The sequence below is a fragment of the Charadrius vociferus genome, unplaced genomic scaffold (genome assembly GCF_000708025.1).
Source record: "Charadrius vociferus isolate BGI_N301 unplaced genomic scaffold, ASM70802v2 scaffold59, whole genome shotgun sequence".
NCBI lineage: Eukaryota > Metazoa > Chordata > Aves > Charadriiformes > Charadriidae > Charadrius > Charadrius vociferus.
In genome coordinates, this window is record NW_009661371.1 from 252,600 (window position 1) to 274,795 (window position 22,196).

Genomic DNA, 22,196 nt, shown 5'->3' on the forward strand with positions numbered 1-22,196 from the left:
TGTTGAAGAAAGAGACACCTTGCGTTAGAGGTTGATGAATGCAAGCTCCTACTGAGCCTTTTTCCCCACACTTGCATTGCCAGTGTCTCAGGCTCTACACTACAAGGAGCACCAGAGTGTCTCTTAAAGGCCAGGCTGAAATCACTTGGAACTCAAGCACTTTCTTGAGATACCCAGGGCCTAGCAGGAGGGAAAAACTGTAACTTTTAAACTGCAATGGGGGTTTTAAAGAGAAACCAAAGCCCTCAGAAATCAGTACTAGTACAATTTCATGAAGGTTCAAGATTGCCAAAGGTTGAGCTCTGCCATAAAAAAAGAAAGGCAGAGGGCACACATTAACAGAGAGAGCAAGAGGGCACCCATAGTGCATTTGGGACAGGAGGATGGGTTTCCTTTGCTATTTCAGGAACTTTCACAGAACAACGTCAAGATGTCTTTAGACAGCCATGGGTAAAATGAAACTATTTATGTCCATTTGCAACTCCAAATCACACACAGTACGTACCAGGTTTCCCTGAGAGTTGCCCATTGTGAGCTGCCCAGTGACCCTTGACAGGAGAGGGACACTTAACATTGCAAGTGTGCCCCGTTCCCAGCTGGCCTCTTGTTCCACAGCCAAATGCATAGATCATTCCTGAAGAAGGCACAAAGGCTAAAGTGTGATGTCTGCAACAGAGACGGGTACAAAGTTTGGGCCTTGTTTAACAATTAGAAGAAAGAGAAAAAAAAACAACAAAAAAACATACCCTAAAACTTATGCTCGGTTACCCTGCGCCAGAAGTATCTTTACACTAGCACCAATGCTCAGTTTTTGCCACCTGATGGCACCAGTTTATGGGACAGAGCTCTTTAGGTGGAAGTGACAAAGAGCAGTGTGTGCCAGCATAGGGCTGGTATCTGGCTTACAGGCGGAATTAGCTTAGTCATTTGCTAAGCCTGGCAACAACACAGCACCAGTGTTACTAACTCTCTTTTCATGAAAGAGGCTGGAAACTTGTGACCAAAGAGGCTGCTGCACTAAAGTCTTGCTGAATTATCAAGATGGAAAGATATCTTTTAGCAGGTAACAGCACAGGGGACAACCTCAATTAAAAAACAACCTTCTTTAGAGGGTCTTAAAATTCTCATGGGAAGTAAAATTTAAATTAACTTAATTTTGACACGTGGGATGCAGAAGCAAGACTATTCCCCCTATTTACAAGGCTCAGTGTCAGCATTAACCTCCACCAAAGAAAATTTCTGACCACACACAGGACTCACCTGCCACAAGCAATCTGGGATACTTCACTGCCCATTAGCTCAAGAACTCTTCGGGGGTTCACTTCATCATTCATGGAATCATGTCCCAGTTGCCCACAGGAACCTGCACCGAACGTGAACACCCCTCCACTCTGTTAGCAAATCAAACAGCATATTCTCCATTTAGGGACCCATACCCCAGCAGCATCTCTCTGACTCCAGTTTCCGTACGAGCCCAAGCTTAAGCAGAGATTGCTCTGGGGATTTCCAAAGGATTCAGAAAAGAAATTTGAGTTCTGCTCATGCAGCTTCCAAGTAGCTACCTCGCGACCCATCAGAGAATGACAGAATTACCTTTAGGTATGTCTACAGTAGCCCAGCTTCCCCCCACCATCACCAGATGAGTCTGAAATCACATCAGGCTTAAACATGGCTGAGTGGTGCCCATTTCCACAGTACTTTACACCCATCTTTGTCAGCTGCCGATCCAAAGGACTGTGACCTTTTTCCTTGAACAAGAGCTTATACATAACTGATCTTCTACAGTGTTTTTCACACTGGAATCCCAATGTTAGCCGTTTTAATTCACTTTACAGTGGAGAACACCGAGGCACCAAAAAAGGAAGCAACACCCAGGAAGTGGCAGAGGCAAGGCAAGAACTGAGCAGTGATCTTCCAAATCCTAGCCCTGTCCTCTGCCCACTAAACGATACACCACTTGGAAACAGCAGGTTTGGAACTGAAAGCCTCTTGTAAATGCTGTGAGTGACTGCTAATGTTTCTTTTAAACACCCATTCGTTTTGACCTGCATTTTATTCTGATGCACAATATCATTCTCTTTTTATCATCCAACAAAATGCTATTTTCACCCCTTTGGATGTGTTAATTTTTTTGCTCAAAGCTAATTCCTTTGAGCGATTCACCTGAATTTTACTATTCATTGTCACAGATTGGTAACATCTTCATCTTCAAAAACAGCAATGGATCATGTTGGCAATGAATCTCAGAATAAATTATAGTAAGACTATATTTTCCATTTAGTTTCTTTTACTGGGGTCAGATGGAATATTGTAAGTCAACCTGTTCTTTTCTACCATTACCCAGGATATTAACGTGAAACCACCAGGCAGGTGAGAACAGCAGCCAGGGTTCTGAGGTTAGCATCTTTACCTTTGTCAGGACTGCTGTGTGTTCCTCTCCACAGCTGATGTAAACAACCTTCTGAGACCGCAACAGCTTCACATGACAAGGGGACTCTCGGTCTGCGTTGAAGACAAAGAAAATAAAGGAACTGTTTGATAACCACAAACCTAAATGTCTGAGAAAACCACTGGCAGTCTGATTTTCAGACACGGTTTACGTGTGCAACGGAAGCTCTAATAACTGTGGAAAAAAGCCATGTCCTTGAATACTTCACTGCTGCTTTCCTCCTCTAATTCTTAATAGATTTGTCCTGGCTCAAAGAAAAATGTCCAGAACAAGAATGCAAAAATTTAGAATCTTGTATAAACTCAATACACACTTGCAGTTCAGGAGGTATGATGAGTGCAGCCTAGCTACACCCACCTTCAGCCTCATGCTCCATTCCAGACTTCTTGCTGACAACTGCACACGTTTGTTTCCAAAACCTTGCTTAGACCTTTCCCACACAGAACAATCTTGACACGTGGGAGACACCAGCACAACGCACATGATAACCTGAATCCCAAGGTGTATTTAAATGTCTAGCCTTCCTTCTGTTGTCATCCTTTAAGAAGATCCTCCTACTTGCAAAGGCTAATCTCTGCCAACCGTTAAATGATGTTTTTCTCCTTCACTCTGACATTCTAATCATTAGAAGTGGGTCTCCTGAGGACGAATACACTACACAAGGTTACAGGTTTTACTGATGTAAAAATAAAAAAGCTATGCAGTTCAAGGAGCAGTAGGCACCCCAAAACAGTTAGATATTAAGGGGAGCAGCCGCTTACTTCATACCAACAGAAAAATCTGGTTCCTACCTATAGAGGTTGTCAATTTTTTAAGACTCTCACCCAAGGATCTGACAGGTGCTTTTTTCTGGGTAGTAAAAGGAAAGTGGTCACATTTTCATGGATTTAGAAATGAGAGCAGATTTTTCATTTACTTTGTTCTGTATTTTAGCACTCTGATCTTTATTTTGACATGAATGACACTTATCTCTACAGCATAATTGTTTAAATAACAGTGCTGCAGACTACTCATGTATGCTGTTCATGTTCACTAAGTATAATTCACACTGTCTTACCATAAATATCACATATTTCCTACAGTGCTATGTATTGAGGGGTAAGCAGGACATGATTCCTGGCCAACGCAGCCCCACAAGCAGATGCCCCTTATATATTCATTTAAGATTAGCCCCATGTGAAAGCAAGCCTCTCAGATAAACTGCAGCTTCGTTGAAGTTAAAAGTGTTTATCTGCCAGCCTACGTGGCAGGAACATGGCTGCTCTTACACTACCTCAACTCTAGCTTACATACAGTACAAGAGAATACACTTGGAGCATTTTTGAGAGAACACAAGGTATCTTACAAGTCTTACAATTGTGTTTCATATTCCTAAAAGTGTAAAGCAAGATGAAATGACGCATACAACATTTGAGCCTCCTTTGCTAAACTAGAGGCTGCTTTTGAACAATTGCTTTAAACACATTTCAGTTGGTAGGGTGGGTTATCAAAATGCATCGTTCCATTACAGGTACACAAAATGTGAGGTAACACTTTTCTCTTGCAACATACAGTGTTTATACGCTACTACATTATGCTACCTAACATTTACAAATATATACATCTCGTACTCACCTACACAAAATACATTATCCATGTATGCTAGGTATTGCATCCACACTCAGTAACTTGACTAGATATTTAATGCTACTCAGCAACTATGCAGAAAATTATGAAGAGGTTGATTTAAAGCTCCGAAGAGCATCTTCCACTCACTTGCTTTTGCAAAAAGTTAAGAACATGTTAACAACAAGCAGAGACCAGGGCTTTTCAGACGAGTGGTAACATCATATCCACTCATCAGCCTCATTTATAAGCCTATCTTCAAGTCTTTGATGGCTACGCTTCACTGAACATGGCCACCTGAAAAAAACTACCATAGGCCCTGTGTATCTGGAAAATTGTGCAACACATAAGCTAGGCATTTTACAATACTGAGATACTACATGTTGCCGTCATTTTGTAGCATACAGATGCTCGCCAGTCACAAACAAGCTGGCAAACAAGGGGATGGGTTCACCCTGCTGTTTCTCAGGGAGAGCTTTTGCTCCACACCAACTTGAAACAAAATATGGACAAAGCATTTTTGAGAAGAGAAAGAAAGAATATGAGCACCTCCTTTGATGCCTGCATGTTGACACCCACATTTGAAAGATCTTTCTTTTGACCTTCCTGACTTCCACTAATATCCACAAGGGGAAAAAAAAGTGTATCTGTTCCTACTAAGTTCAAAAAGCCTGTAGAGTCCATCAGAGACTGTTCCTCTGCCCTCTCCTCCCAAGAGGAGTTGCTGAGGGTTACACATCTGCTCAGTAAAAATACACTGTCAATGCAAAAGGAGACACTAGGCCAGAAAAGTCCATCCTTCGTTCACCTAGGAGCATAATTTTAATACCTCGTTCATCACTTAATCCCAGCTGTCCTGAGCTGTTCTTCCCCCAGCCAAACACAGCTCCTGAGAGAGAGAGGGCAAAACTGTGGGCTCCACCTGCAGCAACCTGAGCCAAAGGGATCCCATCAAGAGACTTGACACGTTGTGGACTGGCTTGGGAGGGACATTCTTTACCCAGTCCCAGCTGACCATAGCTGTTCTGCCCCCATGTGAAGAACTGGCCATCTGAAACAAGAAAAGAAAGAGAATAGCAAGTAAAAGCTAGTCAACAGAAAAGTAAGTTTGTCAAAATGAACAAGACAGGTGTTGGCGCCTCCGCTCCTGCTCAAGTATTATGATGGAAAAATCAAGCAATGCATTCTTTGCCAAAATAAAAGCACAGTCTGAAGCCACCAGGTAAACAAACAGATATGCAGCTAAGTACAAAATACAACATCAGGCTGCTGTAGCATAAAATAGTGTAACAAAGAACAGTCCACATGTTGCATACAGAAGAGTCATATCCAAGGATAATTTCAACACAAAAAAATTAACTACACACATTTTTCTACATAAAGATGGAAAGCTTTTAAGTTCTTGCCATCGTTCACCAGTGAGACAGTGGGTGGCCTGTGTATAACACAGTAGCTGATCCATTTTATAGCCTCCCATTTGGCCTAAAAGCAGTTGGGACAGGGATGTCCTTGGTTTATTATGCAGAAATATGCAAACTTGGATACTGTGCAAAATAACAGCACAAATCTTGGTAATAAACAATTAATGTTACAGTACCTGCTGCCAGAGCTAGGCAATGCCAATTTCCACAGGAAACCTGAAGTATCGTCTGTTGGTTCAATTTCTTTATCAACCTAAAGAAGACACTATGTTAGAATAAATGTCCTCAAATACAGTATCACCTTAGGTCGAAATTATGATTTCCATTCAAATATTCGTTCTACACGTACATACAACCTATGATTTTGAGAATAAGGAATGGAGTTTTGAAGGTGATACAGATCCATACGTAATAGCTGCAAATCTGTGGAGATCACTAGACACTTGACTACTAACTCCAACTACATTTACTGCTATAACACTGAATCCAGCCACCTGGAAATGGTGAAAATAACTGCTTCTCGGTGTCTCCCTCACTACACTTTTTCAGACATCAACATTTCTCATGCTATCAGGGGCACAGCAGTTACTATGAGTTACAGCACCAAAACCTCTTCAGTGCTTTGTGCAGAGAATAGCATCTCAAAGATTCGAGTTATTTCACAAAAATGTTATTTTTAAAATGGCACTATCACATTGACTTGTGAGCCTGTCTCTCTCTGTTATAATGGAGCCAACTGCAAGTTAAGGACTGTCTTCCCACAGAGCCCTTCCGCTCAAACATCAGTGTTTTGTGACTGAAACTCTTTTCCTTTAAATACCGTTTCAACAATGACAGCCACCCTAGACAGATGTCCCAAACTTCTGCTCTGTACTGGATCTGCAGAGGCAGACTGAATGAGAGACAGACTACATCCATTATTAATGCAGCATGACACAACACCGTTAAGTACAAAGAGACCAGTTTTCTTTATTATGGCAGTAAGCTGAGACTTATCGTCTGTGAACTGCTTTGGATGGAGGAGCCTTGGTGTCTCCCACTGGCCACTGCCACCATCTACATGCCCTTGCACTCAACCTTATTAGTGCTCTGACACAGGTAAGATATATTAAACAAGTAAATGAAGAAGATCGAGTGCTGCCCTAAAGTTTCTGAGCAACATTCGCTACTCAGAATTGCAGTAGGCTGGCTTAGTAGCTTTGCTGTTAACGGGCAACACCGCAAAAGAGTTTCAGAGCTGAGGTGCCAGTTCATGCAGCCATTTATTTTTTTCCCGTTCTTGAAATGTATCTCCTATCTCAGAGGACTTCCTAGAGACTGAAATAGAGACAGATATCACATACAGCATTTCTATTTTTGGGTCCTCCCTCATGCACCTCCTTGCTCTGTACAAAACACGATGGCATTTTTCATTGAGGAAGCCAAGCACACTCTGATTTTCTTTTCAAGTACACGCAGGCAGGCGGCCTGTTGTGTCCAAACCTCCTGTGGACTTGTCCGAGTCCTGGGGGGCGCTCAAGGACCACCAGTACAGTATGGAAAATGAGGAGGCATCACTCTCACATCCCTATGTGAGAACTGCCCGATTACCACCCCTCTGAGCAAAAGTGCTCCCACCAACTCCAGGATGGAAGGTGAGCAACCCTTGATGCATCACCTCCAAGGAGCTGCCTTAAGGAAACCCGAACCTGTTAAAAATTTACCTTGGTACCGTCACTGCGTCTTCGATAGTAGTGAGACCCAACTGTCCATCGCTGCCGGCACCCCAGGAGAAGAGCTGTCCCTGGTCGCTGAGCGCCACGCTGTGAGACTCTCCGCAGGCCACGTGCACAATGTGCTGCCCGGCCAGGGCTCCAATTTGCTCTGAGGAAAACGGAAAACCTCTCCAGTCACAGGATCCATCTCACAGTGACACGCAGACATCAGGTCTAGGCGAATCTGTTTGCAAAGCCATTCTGATGGGTGCACTGATACCCAATTTTGTTTTAAAACACTTCCTACAAGAGGCAAGCACCCGTTTTTACCGAAAACACGTAGCTGCTGAGGTCTTCTGAAAGCCTATGATGAAAGTCATAGGAGAAAGGCAGGTACATGCCCCCAAGCACAATGACAGTCTACACACAGTCAGCCTCACAGATACAGGGAAACGTATCAGGTTATTTAGGAACAACCAGACTTCCCAGGCTTGAGTTTTTTTCACTCAGTTTTGATGTGGGGATCAGCCAGGACCCAGAAGCTGACAGAGCCTGTAAAACATATTTGACCTTCCACAGCTCTCATATCCAATGAAGGCGAGTCATCCACAAAGGGTATGTGTTACAACATCCCCTGTGCTAAGCTTGAAACAGGTTTGAACCTATCAACCTATTACTACCACTGTCAGACACTCATAAAAACAGTTCCATAAAAGGAGGCAAAGCAAGAAGACCTTATGGAGGAATAAAAGTGTGTGTGTGGGATCACTCAGTCCTCTAGATGATCACCCACAACTGACTTTTCATCACTACACCATGTTAGGCAACTGTGAGAAAATAACAGAAGAATGCCAAGGAGGATTGTAAACACACTGAAATGACTTGCAGCTAGGGTGTAGTAAAACACATATACCATACTAATCTTTAATTTTGTGTGCTTAACAAGTAGAACATCTATGTTTAGATAACACAAGCCTGTGATAGACTTAGGAGCACCCTATCCAACATGCTTGAGATTCCCGTCCTGCTGTGGGAAAGATCAAAGCGCAGTGGTAAACTACACCTGCGTGAAACCCTGATAAACAGATGGAAGCAGCAGGTTCAGCGATGCCGTAGGAAGGACTGAGCTCTGTGGTGCCTCCATTCCCACTTGTATGCCTCTGCCTGGGTGCTGCTGGGGGGATCCCCCAGTCCGTGAGATAACGAAAATAAATTTACTCTTTGGATTTCATCCATGGTTTTGTGGTTGTTTCCGTGTCCTGCCTGTGTCTGCTCACGCAGCAACTGAAGTAGGTTTGACGACTAGTCTTACAACATCAACAACCAAATCTTATGCATTATGCAGAGTTTTTACAAATGCACATGAAAAGGTCTTGTTTTGCAATAAAACATTGGAAATGCCACACATCTGATGGAAAAACTCCCCACAAGCCAGACAGAAGCAAAGTTGGTTTTCTTTTTTCTTCCCTGAATAAATACAAATGTTTCAGGTAGATAAAGAAAGATTTCACCCTATAAGCTACAAGGCAGTGAAGTCCCTCTTGCCTGTGATATGAGAGGGTAGTTACATGTCATTCTATGAAAACGATACCCCATATCAAGGACATCCAGAAATCATTAACGTACTTAACACGAAAAACTGCATACCAATCAATCTAAATGTCTTAAGCAAATTTAAAAGGAATGGACCCCAAGGAGGGCTTGCCTTCTAAGGCTGGAAGTCAGAAAATGAGAAGAATCTCTAATGGATGTTATGGGAGTGAAAGGTGACAATTATTTAGATCTATTCTAACAGAGGAAAATGCTTCCTTTGACTCAAAAGAGTTAATGGCAACGGAGGTACAGTTGACAAGTAATAAGTACACAAGCATCTAGGAGGGCTCAAGGACTGGGCCTGCCTGTCTTTCAGCCATCCTTTAGCCCTGCCATCTAATAACACCCTGCAGCTCTTTCCAGCAGGACTAACTTCACCCAGTCCCACTGCCAACCCTACTCAAAGACACAGACAGGTTTTGAGGGCAGTAACTCGATTTGCATGTGCAGTTTCCACACTTGGGCCCATAAGCATCCAACTGTAGCACTGCTTGGCAGCCTGTTTTACGTTCATTTGAATGTACAATTGAGGGAGCCTATTTTTATATTTGAGCACTAAACAACCAGCAGCTGTATGGGCTGGTCAAGGTCAATCACAAACAACAGACAAGGTATCTCAAGAGAACATGTGGCTACAGTCTCTTCCTCTCTGTCAACCAGCAAGACAACAAAATACCCGCTGCAACGTGCCAGACATGCCACCTAAGTTCAGCCAAGCTTGCTTGCCAAGGTGCACGGAGCCTGGCTGATAGCCAGAGCACCTGAGCTCTTAAAACTGGTCATAAACTCAACAGCCTGCCTTTCTCCGAAGACGGTCCCTGCACACTGCCAAACACTCCAGGGCACAACATGAGCCTGACAAAAAGACAAATGTGGACAATAAGCAAGGATAAGGCATCCATAATGGAGAATGTGTTTTGCTACCTGCAGGCGTGACTGAGCTAACTTCTTCCCTGGGAAAGCAGTATTTGTCATTAAGTATATAATCTTATTTGCTGTGGAAGGACTCCTGTGAGCTGCCCCGAGCCATGGGAGCACCTTGGGGAGGTGACAGAAACTCAAGTGACCAAAGAAGAGCATCAGGAGCTAGGACTCTGATCACAGCAGTACTGCAACTGCAGAAAAAGTACCCTGCGGTATTGGGAGGCTCTGGCAAGGACTACATAACAAGGGCTTCACACACTGGGACATGGAGAGAACATCCAGCAGTTTTAGAAATCCAGAGTGGTCGCTTCAGTCCTCACAGACTCCATCTCAAGTTTAATTTGGCAACACAAACCTGACCTTGTTCTATGTGCCATCCCAGGGGACTAATAAATACCAACTTGTTTTGAAAGGCTGCCCTATGTCACTGAAAGCCTTCAGTGACTGCACTGCTCACCCAAGCAGCAGCGTACAGCCTCACATGGACTTACTGGGTAACTACAGGCCTGTCTTGGAGCTGAAGATCTTTGTCTTTAGAAATGTATGCCCATGGCCCATCTCACCACATTCCTACGAGTCTGTCTATCGCAGCTTGCCTGCAAAGTCATGAAGAAATGTAAACTCCAAACAGTTTTAAGTTTTACAGGCTCACGCAAATGTCTTCCCAGAGATGGAAAAATGCCAGCCTTCCCCTGGGGCACAGACTGCCTGGCCAGGCCAACAAGGGTCCCAGTTCACTGTTAGGCTTGCCAAGCCGCTGAATGTACCAACTCCCTGCTAACATGGGTAGTATTATCAAAGACATCTGACAATTACTTCTTTGTTGAGCTCCCACCCCTTCCTCACAACAAAATATGAGGCGTTACAGTGATTGGTATACATTTGTTTTATTTCCAGAGCACCACAACACCATTATTCATTCCTTAGAAGAGATGCATCACTGCACTGAGATGAAGGGTGCAAAGGGTGAAGTTTATTCTTAGTATTGTGTCTTCGGTAACTGATGAATAAAATCAGTGGAGCTTAAGAGGCACAATTATATACAAAGCTAAACAGAACAAAACCCTGAAAGCAACAGGGAAGGGCTGAAGGAGTTATGCAATACAGTGTTTCAACATGTCATAAAACTTTCAGAAAAAAACAAACAGAAAACCCCAAGTTCCAAGAAGCACACACTGATCCTATCTTTTCTTTCTGAAGTCATCAGCTGTCGCAGAACAGCACCAATGCTCGGAAGTCATTTATCAGTTCTTTGTATCTGGTGGAGTTCCAGTTTTCATTTCTCTCTTCTGTCCACTTTAAGTCACGAATCTCAACATAAACAGACATATCCAGGTTTGACTTCTTTTGGCCTTAACCTTGTTATGATCTTTTCATAAAATATACATTGAATCAATGAATGAGGTCCAGGCAAAACACCGTCAGGGCAGACCTCTGAATGGTGACAGGCCTGGTTCCCAAGACTGCTGATGTGCTTTCTTGCCTGTTTGTGGTTCGCAGGGACACTCCAGCAAAAGTTGAGGACAGGTGCTATATGTTTCTGTGACTCAGCTTTTTGACAGTCAGTGCATTTAGCTTGAATGTTTGGAAATGGCAGTAAAGCTGGGCCAAGAATGAAAGCCCTTGAAAAAGCCCACCTTCAGTCCATAGCTTCACTACTTATAAAACAGGGCTCATATTTTGTCCCCACAGTGTTGGAAAGCTATACAAGATCTTCAGTGTCTGCAACTGCTGAAAGCACAAAGCACTCGGTTATACTGCACTGATTAGAACGCAAAGGCAATGAATGATTAATTAGCGTTCCTACTCCTAATAAGTTTATCAGAGAGTTGGTACACCCCTTCTATGTATAGCTTCCAGCTGCTCGCAAGACAGGCTTTTGCTAGAGGATGTGACAGAATCCATCAGTCATATGTGTACTGGGATGTACACAAACAGCACCAGATAGCTTCTACTGTCCGAAAACGATGTAGAGAAACCATCAGCCCTGAGGTTACACATTCAGTGGCAATATCTGGATTTCTTCACTGGTGAGAAGCAGCTGTGGCTTGGGAGAGTTTCAAGTGACTTCAGTCTGCTGGGACACCTGGCCAAAACTCCTCATTACCTCCCCAGCTTGACAATAAGCAACTCAGAGCATGTACTCATCTTGGTTGTTGCTGTCTGCTAGGAAAGTGCTCCCAGACTCTACGATAGGTGTCCTACTAGCTTGCCTGTATAAGAAAGAGATGGTGGTAGAAACACAGGGGAGAAACAACTGTTGGCAAGAATCTCCTCTGGGTTAAATGCTAGCAGCTGGCAAGCCTGAGAACAGATGCGCCAATTTCTTTGCATTGCCATGCTTGTTAATATAGTCCACATCAAGGATGCCTGAGCATTGTGTAACTAAAATCTAAAAATCAGAAGTGTGAGATACAACACTTTAATGGAGGAGGCAGCTGAATACTTAATCAGACACCAATAGCAGCCTAAACTTTACCCATATGGTTTTTCTGTTCTGAAAAGCCTTAATTCTCACAGAAAAGGAGCTGAGTTCTCTCCTTTTGGAGAGGAATTACACCAACACTTTAAACCATCTAACAGGGTGACGCTAACAGCATTAGCACTTACGGGAGCCTGATCCGACAGCCAAAAACCCTATGAAAGACCTGCTACTGCCTTCAACAGGTACTACAAGAAAATGAGAAAAACACTATGGCCCAAACTTATCAGTCACCAGCATTTTATTTAACCACTGTACAAAAATCAAGTAAACAACAGTGGATCACCAAACTCCCTGACAAGATTTTTATACATTAAGTAGGAAACTTCAGCTGACTGCTGATTCCCCAGTCTCCACCAGCACATCCCAGACATGCTTCTACATATGGACATCCTGGCTGTATTTCTAGGCTGTGATGCACTTCATGATTTCAGCCCTGAGGAAGTCAGCTGAGCATTAAAATACATCTGAGTGTTTTAATGAAACGGGAAAAAGGAAAAGAGAAAAAAAATAAAGTGCAGCAACTGAAATGCTTGCAACCCAAAGCACATTAAGAGAGTACACCCAAGATTTCGCCCGCCCCTTATGAAGGGTTCTCCTTATTTTGTCAGCATAACTTTAACAATATCTTAGCATTTCAGTGCTTTTACTAGTATTAGCAGCACGAGTACACTCATCAACTTTTCCAGGAAACATCATCCCCAGTGGAAGTGTGATTCTGCCACTTGGAAACTGGTAAGTAGGGAGGGGAAAAGTCATACTGTTTTTCAGGGCCTTTTTGCTTCTTCCTCTCTCCTTTAAAGCCCCCAAGAATGAGCCTCTGATTTCCCTCTGAACACTTTCAACTCCAAGCACCTAGGTGCCTCGTGCTCACAGCTGCCATGGACAATATCTGGAATCCAGGACTGTGAGGAAGAAACCAGACTCTATAAGCCACTTAAGCAAAAATACAGATTTTTTTCAAAGCTATCAGGTGCTTTTGAAAACATAATCTAACCCAGCCAGCTAAAACTGCCCCTGTGGCTTCACTCACACCACCTCTGCGTGCTGTGGTTTGTCAGCAGTAACACCAGAGGAAGGCTCACAGGGAGGAGGTGAGGGCTGAAGGACAGTTGCAGGAACACACCTTTGTGACTTCAGACAGCCTCTGGCATGGCCAGATGTACAACATGCACAACACGTAGGCAGCTGGAATGGCCCTGCCCAACACCAGCCCCACAATTTCACCCCTGCTACCTTCCCTCTCCTTGCTGAGCCTCTCTGAGAAGGCATTACATGCTTGTCATGTCTTGCGTTCAGAGTACGTGAGTCTGCTGCTCCAAAAGGCGTGGGAAACCTCGTGCTCTGTATAGCACAAGGCTCCAAGAGCAAAGCCATAGGGAGGCCACATCCCTGCTGCACGACAGCAACCCTCGCTTTCTGCCTGCTGTTCTCACCCATGTATGTCAGCCCACCTTGTTGTCAAACTTCTCTTGTTATGGGGCAAAAGCTTTTGTATGGAGCAAGCGTTTACATGAGCATGTAACCTCCTCCAACTTTTCACAACTGAATTTTACGATATCCATCAATGAGGCTGGGTTTTACAAGTCCAACTCACAAATCTTGAGGTCTTCCTTTCACAAACTTCATGACCTGCTGCTACGCTTGCAGCAGAAAGCTGAGCAGTACCAAGAGCAGCCCAATTAGAGAGACTGACAACAGCAGCACTGGAGCTGATAAGGCTCTGATAATTTTATTACAAAGGAAGCACACAGAGTAGACTCACTGAACAAAAAATAGATGGGGGGCGGAGGGGGGAAGATAGTAAAGGACAGAGGACACACCAAAGCAGGTGACATTCCCAGGAACAGTGTCTATAGGTCAAGGCTGAGAAACTCCAAGTTACAGAGACAATGATTCTGCAGTCCCCTTTCATCCGCAGGCACTAATGACACTTATCAAGATGACTGCTTCCCTGCACAACACATACAGTACTGCTCATCAGTTTATTTAGCCCGGCTATTTACAGGCTTAAATCTTGGAGAGGCTGGCTTAGTTATTAGCACTGCCTTCACTTTATAAAGCTGCCTGTGGTCACGTCAAGGCACGAATGCAAGAGCAAGAAGTGAGAGGCCACCATGACAGCCCAGGATGTCACTTCGCATATGCTTTGCCAGCTACTCCCCCTCACAGCTATGAAAGCAGACACCCACCCTGAGAAAGCAAGCCCCTTCCTCAGACGTAGCTACAGAAAGCCTTTTACCCCCCACATCACTGCCTTTTGTCTAGGGGACGTAGCCTCACCGAGGAGCCGTAGGCAGACTGGCATAGGCACAGCCAGACAGAGAAGGCTCTTGTAAAGGGCTGGGCAGGCAGAGAAGGCTTCATTCTGACAAGTATCAGCTGGCAGAGGGAAGAATCCACCTTCAGACCCTGGAGGTAAACAAATAAGGGCAGCTCTTTGAAAGAGGGAAGGCACCAAGATTCGTGAAAGAAATATAGGGAAGAAAAAAAAAAAAGCGTATGTTAAGGAAACTCAGAGAGCCTGTTTGCCTCTTCAGGTAACTGCAGAGAGCAGTAAAGGTGGTCACTCAGCCAGGTTTAGCTGGCGCCTGACTGCACAGAAGCTGGAGCCATGCTGTGACTGCTGAGAAACCCCCGAGGTCCACCATAGATGCTCCAGCAAGTGCCATGGCTCCAGGGCAGCAACTCCAGCGAGGGCAGGATGCATTAGACCCTGGGGTGACATGCTGAGGATAGGTGTCAGCAGTGGAAGGAGTAATCAGGGAGATGGGTGTGTAGATACTGGATTTGATGTGCTGGTACTACACAGTGCAAACCTGTATTTCTGCCTGAGAAATCCCACGTAAAGCCATAGCAATATTTAGAGGGAAAAGGATAGCAGACCCGTCACTACAATCCATCATGGCCACATGGAGGAGTTAATATAGTCCTGTGGTAACTATTGAGCCAACCTTATAAATGCAAGAGAGGCAACCAGCACAAATTGACAGCTCTGCTTAAAAGCCAGCATTTTCACCTCCTAGCACTGCAAGGAAGAAATCTGTTTATTTCTTCCCTGCAGTGCTTCCACAAACACAGCACTGTTCCCTTCCCAGCTGCTTTAACACAGCCCCTTCCAGCATACATGCTGGCAAACCACAACACCTTTAAGGCTCAAAGACCCAGGAATGTCTACAGCCTGTCCTTGGGGCTCAGTCAGTTGCTCCAGGCAGCAAATCACTGCCCCAGGAGGTAAGATAAGAGTCTACTATTATCCAACTGCTGTGCTCAATCCTGCAGATCCCTGCTGTACAAGTGTCCTTCTTTGGCAGGTGATCATGTCTGAGCAGAAGACCTCCAAGACAAAGAGCACTGCTGCATACCATACACATCGCAAGCCAGCCACAAGGGCTTCGCTCCACTTTTTGCCTCTGGACTGGTGCTATTTTGCCATCTTTTCACATTATTGGAGCAGGTTTGCACAAAAGGAAGCATTTAGCCTTCACAAGGGCATTTTATATTTTTTTCTAGACAGAAGGCTACATTTTCTTGGTAGCTGCACTTGGCAGAGTCTCACTTGTGGCCCCAGGCTTTGACAAAGTAGCACATGATTTTCAAAAGCACTCAGTGTGCTCCTCACTCTGTTCCCGTTTATTTCAATCCTGCAGTGATTTGCATGGGAGCAGGACAAAGCCACATGTTCCTGAAAAGCTACTCCTGCACAGTGCAGACTCAGTGCAGCACCCTTGCCCTTGCTGTCAATGACATCCCCATGGGGTTCACAAATGCTGCTTGAGAATACATTACTGCAAAGAAGCATGGTGACTGGGAAAGGGAGGTAATGAATGCAGCCCTATTACACATTTACAAAAGTTTATTTATTAGTTTTCTCTATTGTAAGATTCAAAGGGTATTCTGAGAAAAGGAGATATAAGCATCTGTACATTCCTTCTTGGTGAGTTTATATAGGCAGGCAGCTGTTTAAAAGGCAGGTCAGGTGCTAAGAGAGTGAGCATTTCTTCACAGCTCTGCTGTAGGAACAGCTGTTTTCTGCTAGCAGCCTTAAGTGTCAAAAATATTTTATTTCTGAGAGGTTTCACAAAGATCTTTGAGATAAATTCTTCTTTCCAACACAGCTTAAGGAAGAGTATCAGGCTGTTTAATGTTGACCAGGTCAAACTTAATCAGAGACACAGTTGTGCATCTTCTGGAAGATTCGATGTCTATAGACAGAGCAAGCAACAAGAACACACCATGAGCCAAAATCAAAATCAGTCTTTCCACTTAATAGTTACACATTGAAAAACAAGCCAACCCCTTTTCTGTCAGGAAAGGGGACATTCATACTGAAGACCCTATACACTCTTGTGAGCCTTCAAGATCAAATCGTACAGAAAGCTTCGCATTCACCTTTACCAAACTCAGGCTGTGTTACTTCAAAACATGTCTGCATGTTTTCATGCAAAGGAAACATAGGATAGTAAGGCAAGAGAAAAAAACCACAACATCCTTACTGAAGAAGAGCACCAAGGCTGCTTTATTGGGAGCGAGAATAGAGTTTTTGGAGTTGGTGGGGAGAGAGACTTATCTCAGATGTCTATTCATAGACCCCCACACACCTATACAAAAGTTGCCCGATAAGTGCATAGCATCATTTGTGGTTGTGTCTCATAAGACATCTTGAAGACAAGAACAATGAACTTCCAGCATCAGCAGCCACCAAACTACTGAAATCTCTCCTGGAAGCTGGGACTCTCACCCCTACTTCTGCATTCACAGCTTAATGAAATCATCACTTTTGTCTAGCATAACTATTCTGAGTACAAAAAGGTTGGGGCATTCAGAAAACTTGCATCTATCACCTCCAGCTTCTATACTGCTCTTCCCCTTTACCTCACAACCCACCCATTTTATCCTGAACCCATCTTTTAGCTTCAGCATGGTTGCAAGGTTTCATGCTCCTTCCAAGCCAGGCATGTGGACAGCCTTTATTTCTCTGTTGCACCTTCAGAAAGCCTTTGAATAGTACACATGATACAAGAATAACAAATATGACCAAGATAGATGCAAGTTTAGGTTGCTAAACTGCCTGACAAATCCCCAATTAAAGGGAAAAAGCTGGTCATTCCTAGTGCAGCTCTGCCTTTCAAGAGAAGAGACTTTAAAATGGTCCCTCACATCCTCAGTAATATAGGCTGTACTGATTCAAAACAAAAAGAAAAAAACACCAAACCAAAACCACCAGTATCTTGCTTCCCTATGCTCACTCTTGTTTTCACCCCTCAAAGTGAAATCAAGAGAGATCTTGTTGTTGTAGTAATACATGTGTTTTTAGAAATAGCACTTCAGAGTTACATCTGAGAACACATTACAGCTATTTCAGGCTCAGACTGTAAATTTCTTTACTGACAAGAGACCAGATTTCTACTGGTTTAGGCTCTGCTAAAGAGCCTTATCTCTTCTCAGTTCAAGGTCTCCTAATCCTGCAATCTCAGAGTGCACTGGTGAAAGTCAGTTCTCATGATTGAGACCACGCAAATTTTAAAACAGCCCACTATAAATATCTGGCATATTCAGAGCCCTCAGCCAAACAATTTGACATAATGTATGCATATTTAAGATACCTAAGGGAAAGCATTTCCTTTGATTTTATTTCTCATTTGACCATATACATATTTTTTCTAAATGAAGTCATTTTTAAATCCAGCTTTTTAATTTTGAAACCTAAAATTCATCCTGAAGCCCAAATTGCACTAATTCAGCTGAGATGGACATACCATAACACAAGTCCACATTGCTGGATGTCGCTGCAGTCAGTAGTGAAGGCATGACAAATAGCTTGGTCAGATCCTGTGAGCGATCACAGGAGGGAAAAGGACAAGTACAAACGAACACACCTGACTCTGCAATGGATGGCCAGATTAATGATCTGACTCTTTTTACAAATAACATTTACAATAAGTGCTAAAACATAAGTTGTGTCCTAATCCTTCCTTTATTATTTTTCCAGCTTAAAGTCAGCTGCTGCAGGCCAGCACTGAAGACCTGACTCCGCAAGGGCCTCCCTGTCCCCCAGGTCACTTCATCCTTCCCCAAAGATCCCTCAGCGCGCTCCTTTCCAGGCTCATCCTCCCAGGCTTCGGCAGGACTGATGCCTACAAGCAGAGCTGTCGTGCCTCTACCACATCTTTTACAGCACACAGCTCTGCTTTGGGGGTGCAGAGAGAGTGAGATGAATGAGATGAATGCGAAGCAGGACTCTCCCAGACCACAGCACTTGGGAAGCACTGCAATAGCTGCACGCTGAGCGCCATGCCCAAACAGGGGGACAAAACCATCTCAGATCCTCTGTGAAGAGCCTGCTTAGTGAAACCTCCTAGTTACTGGTGTTTAAGCTCTTTTTTTCTTGTTTCACTCCTGGTGCTAAGAGGAGGAAGGCAGGGGAAATTTACCATTCTTCTGCCACTGTCACCCCACCCATTAGCAGCTCTCAACCTCACCTATTCAATGCAGCAGCCTACCTCCTCCTCTGCAACCTGCTCACTGCCACGGCTGCTTCCAACATCACACAAGCCTTGCCACCTCTCCTCCTGAGCAATCAGGGCCTCCTGGCTGACTTCTCACCCACCAGGAATAAGCTAAAAGAGGAAGATCCATACAGACTGCCCTTCTAAGCAGGTCGCACATTTGAATTCTCAGCTGTTAGAGTGTTTATGATTAACAGGCATGCCGCAGTGAGCACCAAGGTCTCTGGTCACCCTAACCCTGTGCTGAAGTTCAGGACAAGTGGATTTATGTTTGAAAAGAAACACCACTGAGTTCAGAGAAATCCAGGGGATCTGGATCATGTAGTGGGGTTTTTTGTTTTGGTGGGCTTTTTCCCCTGCCTTTTTTTTTCCCCCCTTCTTTCTTTGAGAGAGTAAACATAATGATGTTTCTAGCCCTACAGCTATGAGCAAATAGATTCCACAATGCACATGGAAGCAATGCTACCCTGCATATTTGCATCCAGACAGGAAATTTGGTAAAAAAGCACAGTTTTGCCTGCTATATGTTACCAGATGAAAGGTTTGAGGCAAATTTGGCACCATTTCCCTGTAATTCCCTTGAGACACTAATTACCAAAGCCCAGGCTTTCTCACTAGCAGAAGTCAAATGAAGTCCGAATGACTTGCGGAGTACAAATTTCTAAATCAGAAAATAAGTTTCACATCTCAGACTCAAGCATGTTTCTAAAGCTTTACAAATGGCTAAGAACCAGCTAGTTGTTTTACATGCCTCTAATTCAGCCCAAATCCCAAAAGAGCCTTTACCTTTAGGTACCTTGGCTAGTCTTTTGTTCCCCAGCACATGCCTACACATTCAGATAAAACACACTTATCCAAGAATCATCACAGGGAGCCAAGACATCACGTCAGACCTGGAGAAAAATCAATTCAAGTGATATTACAGGGCTGAAGAATTAGAAATTTAGATATAACTACAGAGAATAAATTTTGTGCTTCCTAAAACTATGGCAGTACATAATTATCTCTTCCTATTGGAGACACATTAATATCTAATGATGCTCAGGAAATAATTGCAAACTCAGACTGACTTTGCAGAACAGTGGGCTCAATACTTCACAACTAAGATCACCAAGTTCCTTCTAAGGTATAGTCAGAGACTCTGAGGACTCCCAAGTGTGTAACAACACAAGTAAAAGTTAGGACAGGTCAGACAGAAGCTTTATTAACTATGGTCACAGTGAGAGAACACCAGGACAGTGCCTCCCTCTCTGCATCCCTGCCAAGTGACTGCAGAGACAAACTATAGACTGTTTCGGCGGGGGGGGGAAGTAAAAAAGTGTGAGGAAAAATAATAATTTCAATATTAACAAAGCCAGATACCCATCCCTCTCAGAGATGGACTTCTCAAGTAGCTTGCTACCCATCACAATTCAAAGAAGGAATGAAACATTAAAGAGCATGTCAATGTGGATAGATGGCCCTTGGTGGAGCCCATAGGAGTGGCACACCTAGTATTACCCTAGCTCAGAAATGAGGAGTTGGAAACAATCACAAGCTGTTAGCTTGTAGTCTAAAGGAATGCTCTTTTAGTTCGGATAAACTTCTTAGACATCTTAAATATTAATTTTACCACCACAATGTAAAATCCAAGGAAAGGGCACTTCTAGAAAATAAACCTCTATTGACTCATACTCATTCAGTGACATGTACTCCCCCCAATACTTTCTGTTCCCTGTAGTGGTGAGCCACAAGAATCACTTCACTGGTTTCTATCCTGTCACTGAATTACATCCACAAAGCTCAGGTGATGTGACAGCAAACACAGCTTTTTAATTATCAAGTTTCTTTCAGTTCAAAAGGTGCCCTCCAAAGGACTCCTCTAAGAGGAACTACTGAAACACACTTCTATGGCACTATTTGATGTTTCTGTGAGTAGCATGAATGAGAAGCAAAATTGAATCCTACTACTACAGATACATGTAAATGGGCAGTAGAAAAGAAAAAATATTTACTGGGAATATGTAATAAGGGAAGAAAGGGAAGCAAAGTCTTCAAAACCACTCACTGCAAATATAACTTCTCCCACTGGACGTCATTAGTAAAACCTGTAAGCTTTTCAAGGAGAATAGGGTTAGATCCATTTTAAGTGCATTGCAAAGTCCCACAGTTTTATTCACAAGCAGACATCATCCTGGGAAATAATCATCTCTCGATAAACAACTTGATCACATATTCCGAAAACATTAATTGAAGCCTTTCAGCATGCTGACAGCATAAGCTTCATGTACACACACGAAAAAGTGTAAGAGGTAAAAGGGAGTTTCCTCCTACAAGCACAGACCTGGGCAGTAGGAATGAGATAACTCCACCCCTCTAAAGTCATCCAACATTTTTATACAGCCTTCAAAAGGTCCAAGACCCCCAGCATATTTTCATGTCCTGATGTCTAACATGACCAAGCCATGCAGGCCATGGTAAGCTGTTATGAAGTCCAGAAGGGGCTCTCCAGAGGCTGCCTGAAGGGGGCAATCAGTCTTGTGTCACAACCTCCCGCAGCAGGAGATGCAGCTCACTTTCAGAGCTGGGCAGAGGTCAGACACTTAGCTGCTCTCACAGGCTGGGCAAAAATCAAACCACAAGGCAGTAAAAACCAAGGGGCCTCACTCAGCCCACGCTGCCCTGTCTGGCAGAGGCTGGAGAGATGCAGCTTGCAAGACTCCCAGTTCCAGGCACTTCTCCCATTCGCTCCCTTAAATCCCTACTGGCAGTCTTCCCTCCATCATCTTCAACAGCTCAGGACCCTATGACACACACACACATCTTCACTTCCTACCAGGCAGGGCTTTATTCATAGATCCACAAATAAGAAAGATGATCTTTGACATACCTTTCTATACAGAAGATTAAGGTCATTTTTATCCCATGCAGGGAAGGTGGGGTTGAAAGATGGTGACTTGATTCTTCTTGTTCCTCTTTGTGAAACAGAACTAAGAAATTCAGTTCCCATTGCTTTGTGTGGGTCTGCTTTGGCTTGCGGCAGTGTGTGGGATGGGACTCTCCCCCAGTTTACTGCTATCATAAAGACTGCTGGGGCTGTTCACCATGAGCTAAAAAGAGAAGCTGTTCCTTACTTTACAGCACACCCCTCCCACCTGCCCCAGCCAGCAGAAACTCCACTGCAGGGAAAGCCAGTAGCGCTGTGTCAGTAGACAAACATGATTTCTCAAGGATGGTCACAGGCTCCTCAGAGAACAGCACTGCAGAACCTTTTCAGAATAACTTGCAGTTATTCTGAAAAACTAGTAACAGTCCCATAATTTAAAGTGTAGAAAGGCACTTGGGCTCAAACCCAAATAAATTTCTATTTCTTTTTCCAAATCTCAGACTGCTCCTCTTCTAGAGTCCTAGCTGAAGACCGGATTACCCAGTTGCTACAGGACTATGCTTCAGCATTCGGGATTCATAAGATCCATTCCCAGCTCCGATTTATTCACTGTGAAGCCTCCATTTCATTACCATCTTACACTTGCTTTATTT

The 22,196-nt window shown here is 43.8% G+C and overlaps 1 protein-coding gene across 1 annotated transcript in view; it reads right to left on the reverse strand.

Annotated features, from left to right (window-relative positions):
• Nucleotides 1-22,196, reverse strand: part of LOC104294105 (probable E3 ubiquitin-protein ligase HERC3) — a 48,299-nt gene that overhangs the window by 24,404 nt on the left and 1,699 nt on the right. Inside the window, exons 2-7 of the mRNA XM_009893669.1 lie at nucleotides 7,179-7,338; nucleotides 5,652-5,728; nucleotides 4,884-5,105; nucleotides 2,411-2,502; nucleotides 1,261-1,391; nucleotides 506-666 (exon numbers count right to left, since the gene is read on the reverse strand). Coding sequence (XP_009891971.1) covers nucleotides 506-666; nucleotides 1,261-1,391; nucleotides 2,411-2,502; nucleotides 4,884-5,105; nucleotides 5,652-5,728; nucleotides 7,179-7,338 — 843 coding nt within the window. The remainder of the gene's footprint in view (nucleotides 1-505; nucleotides 667-1,260; nucleotides 1,392-2,410; nucleotides 2,503-4,883; nucleotides 5,106-5,651; nucleotides 5,729-7,178; nucleotides 7,339-22,196) is intronic.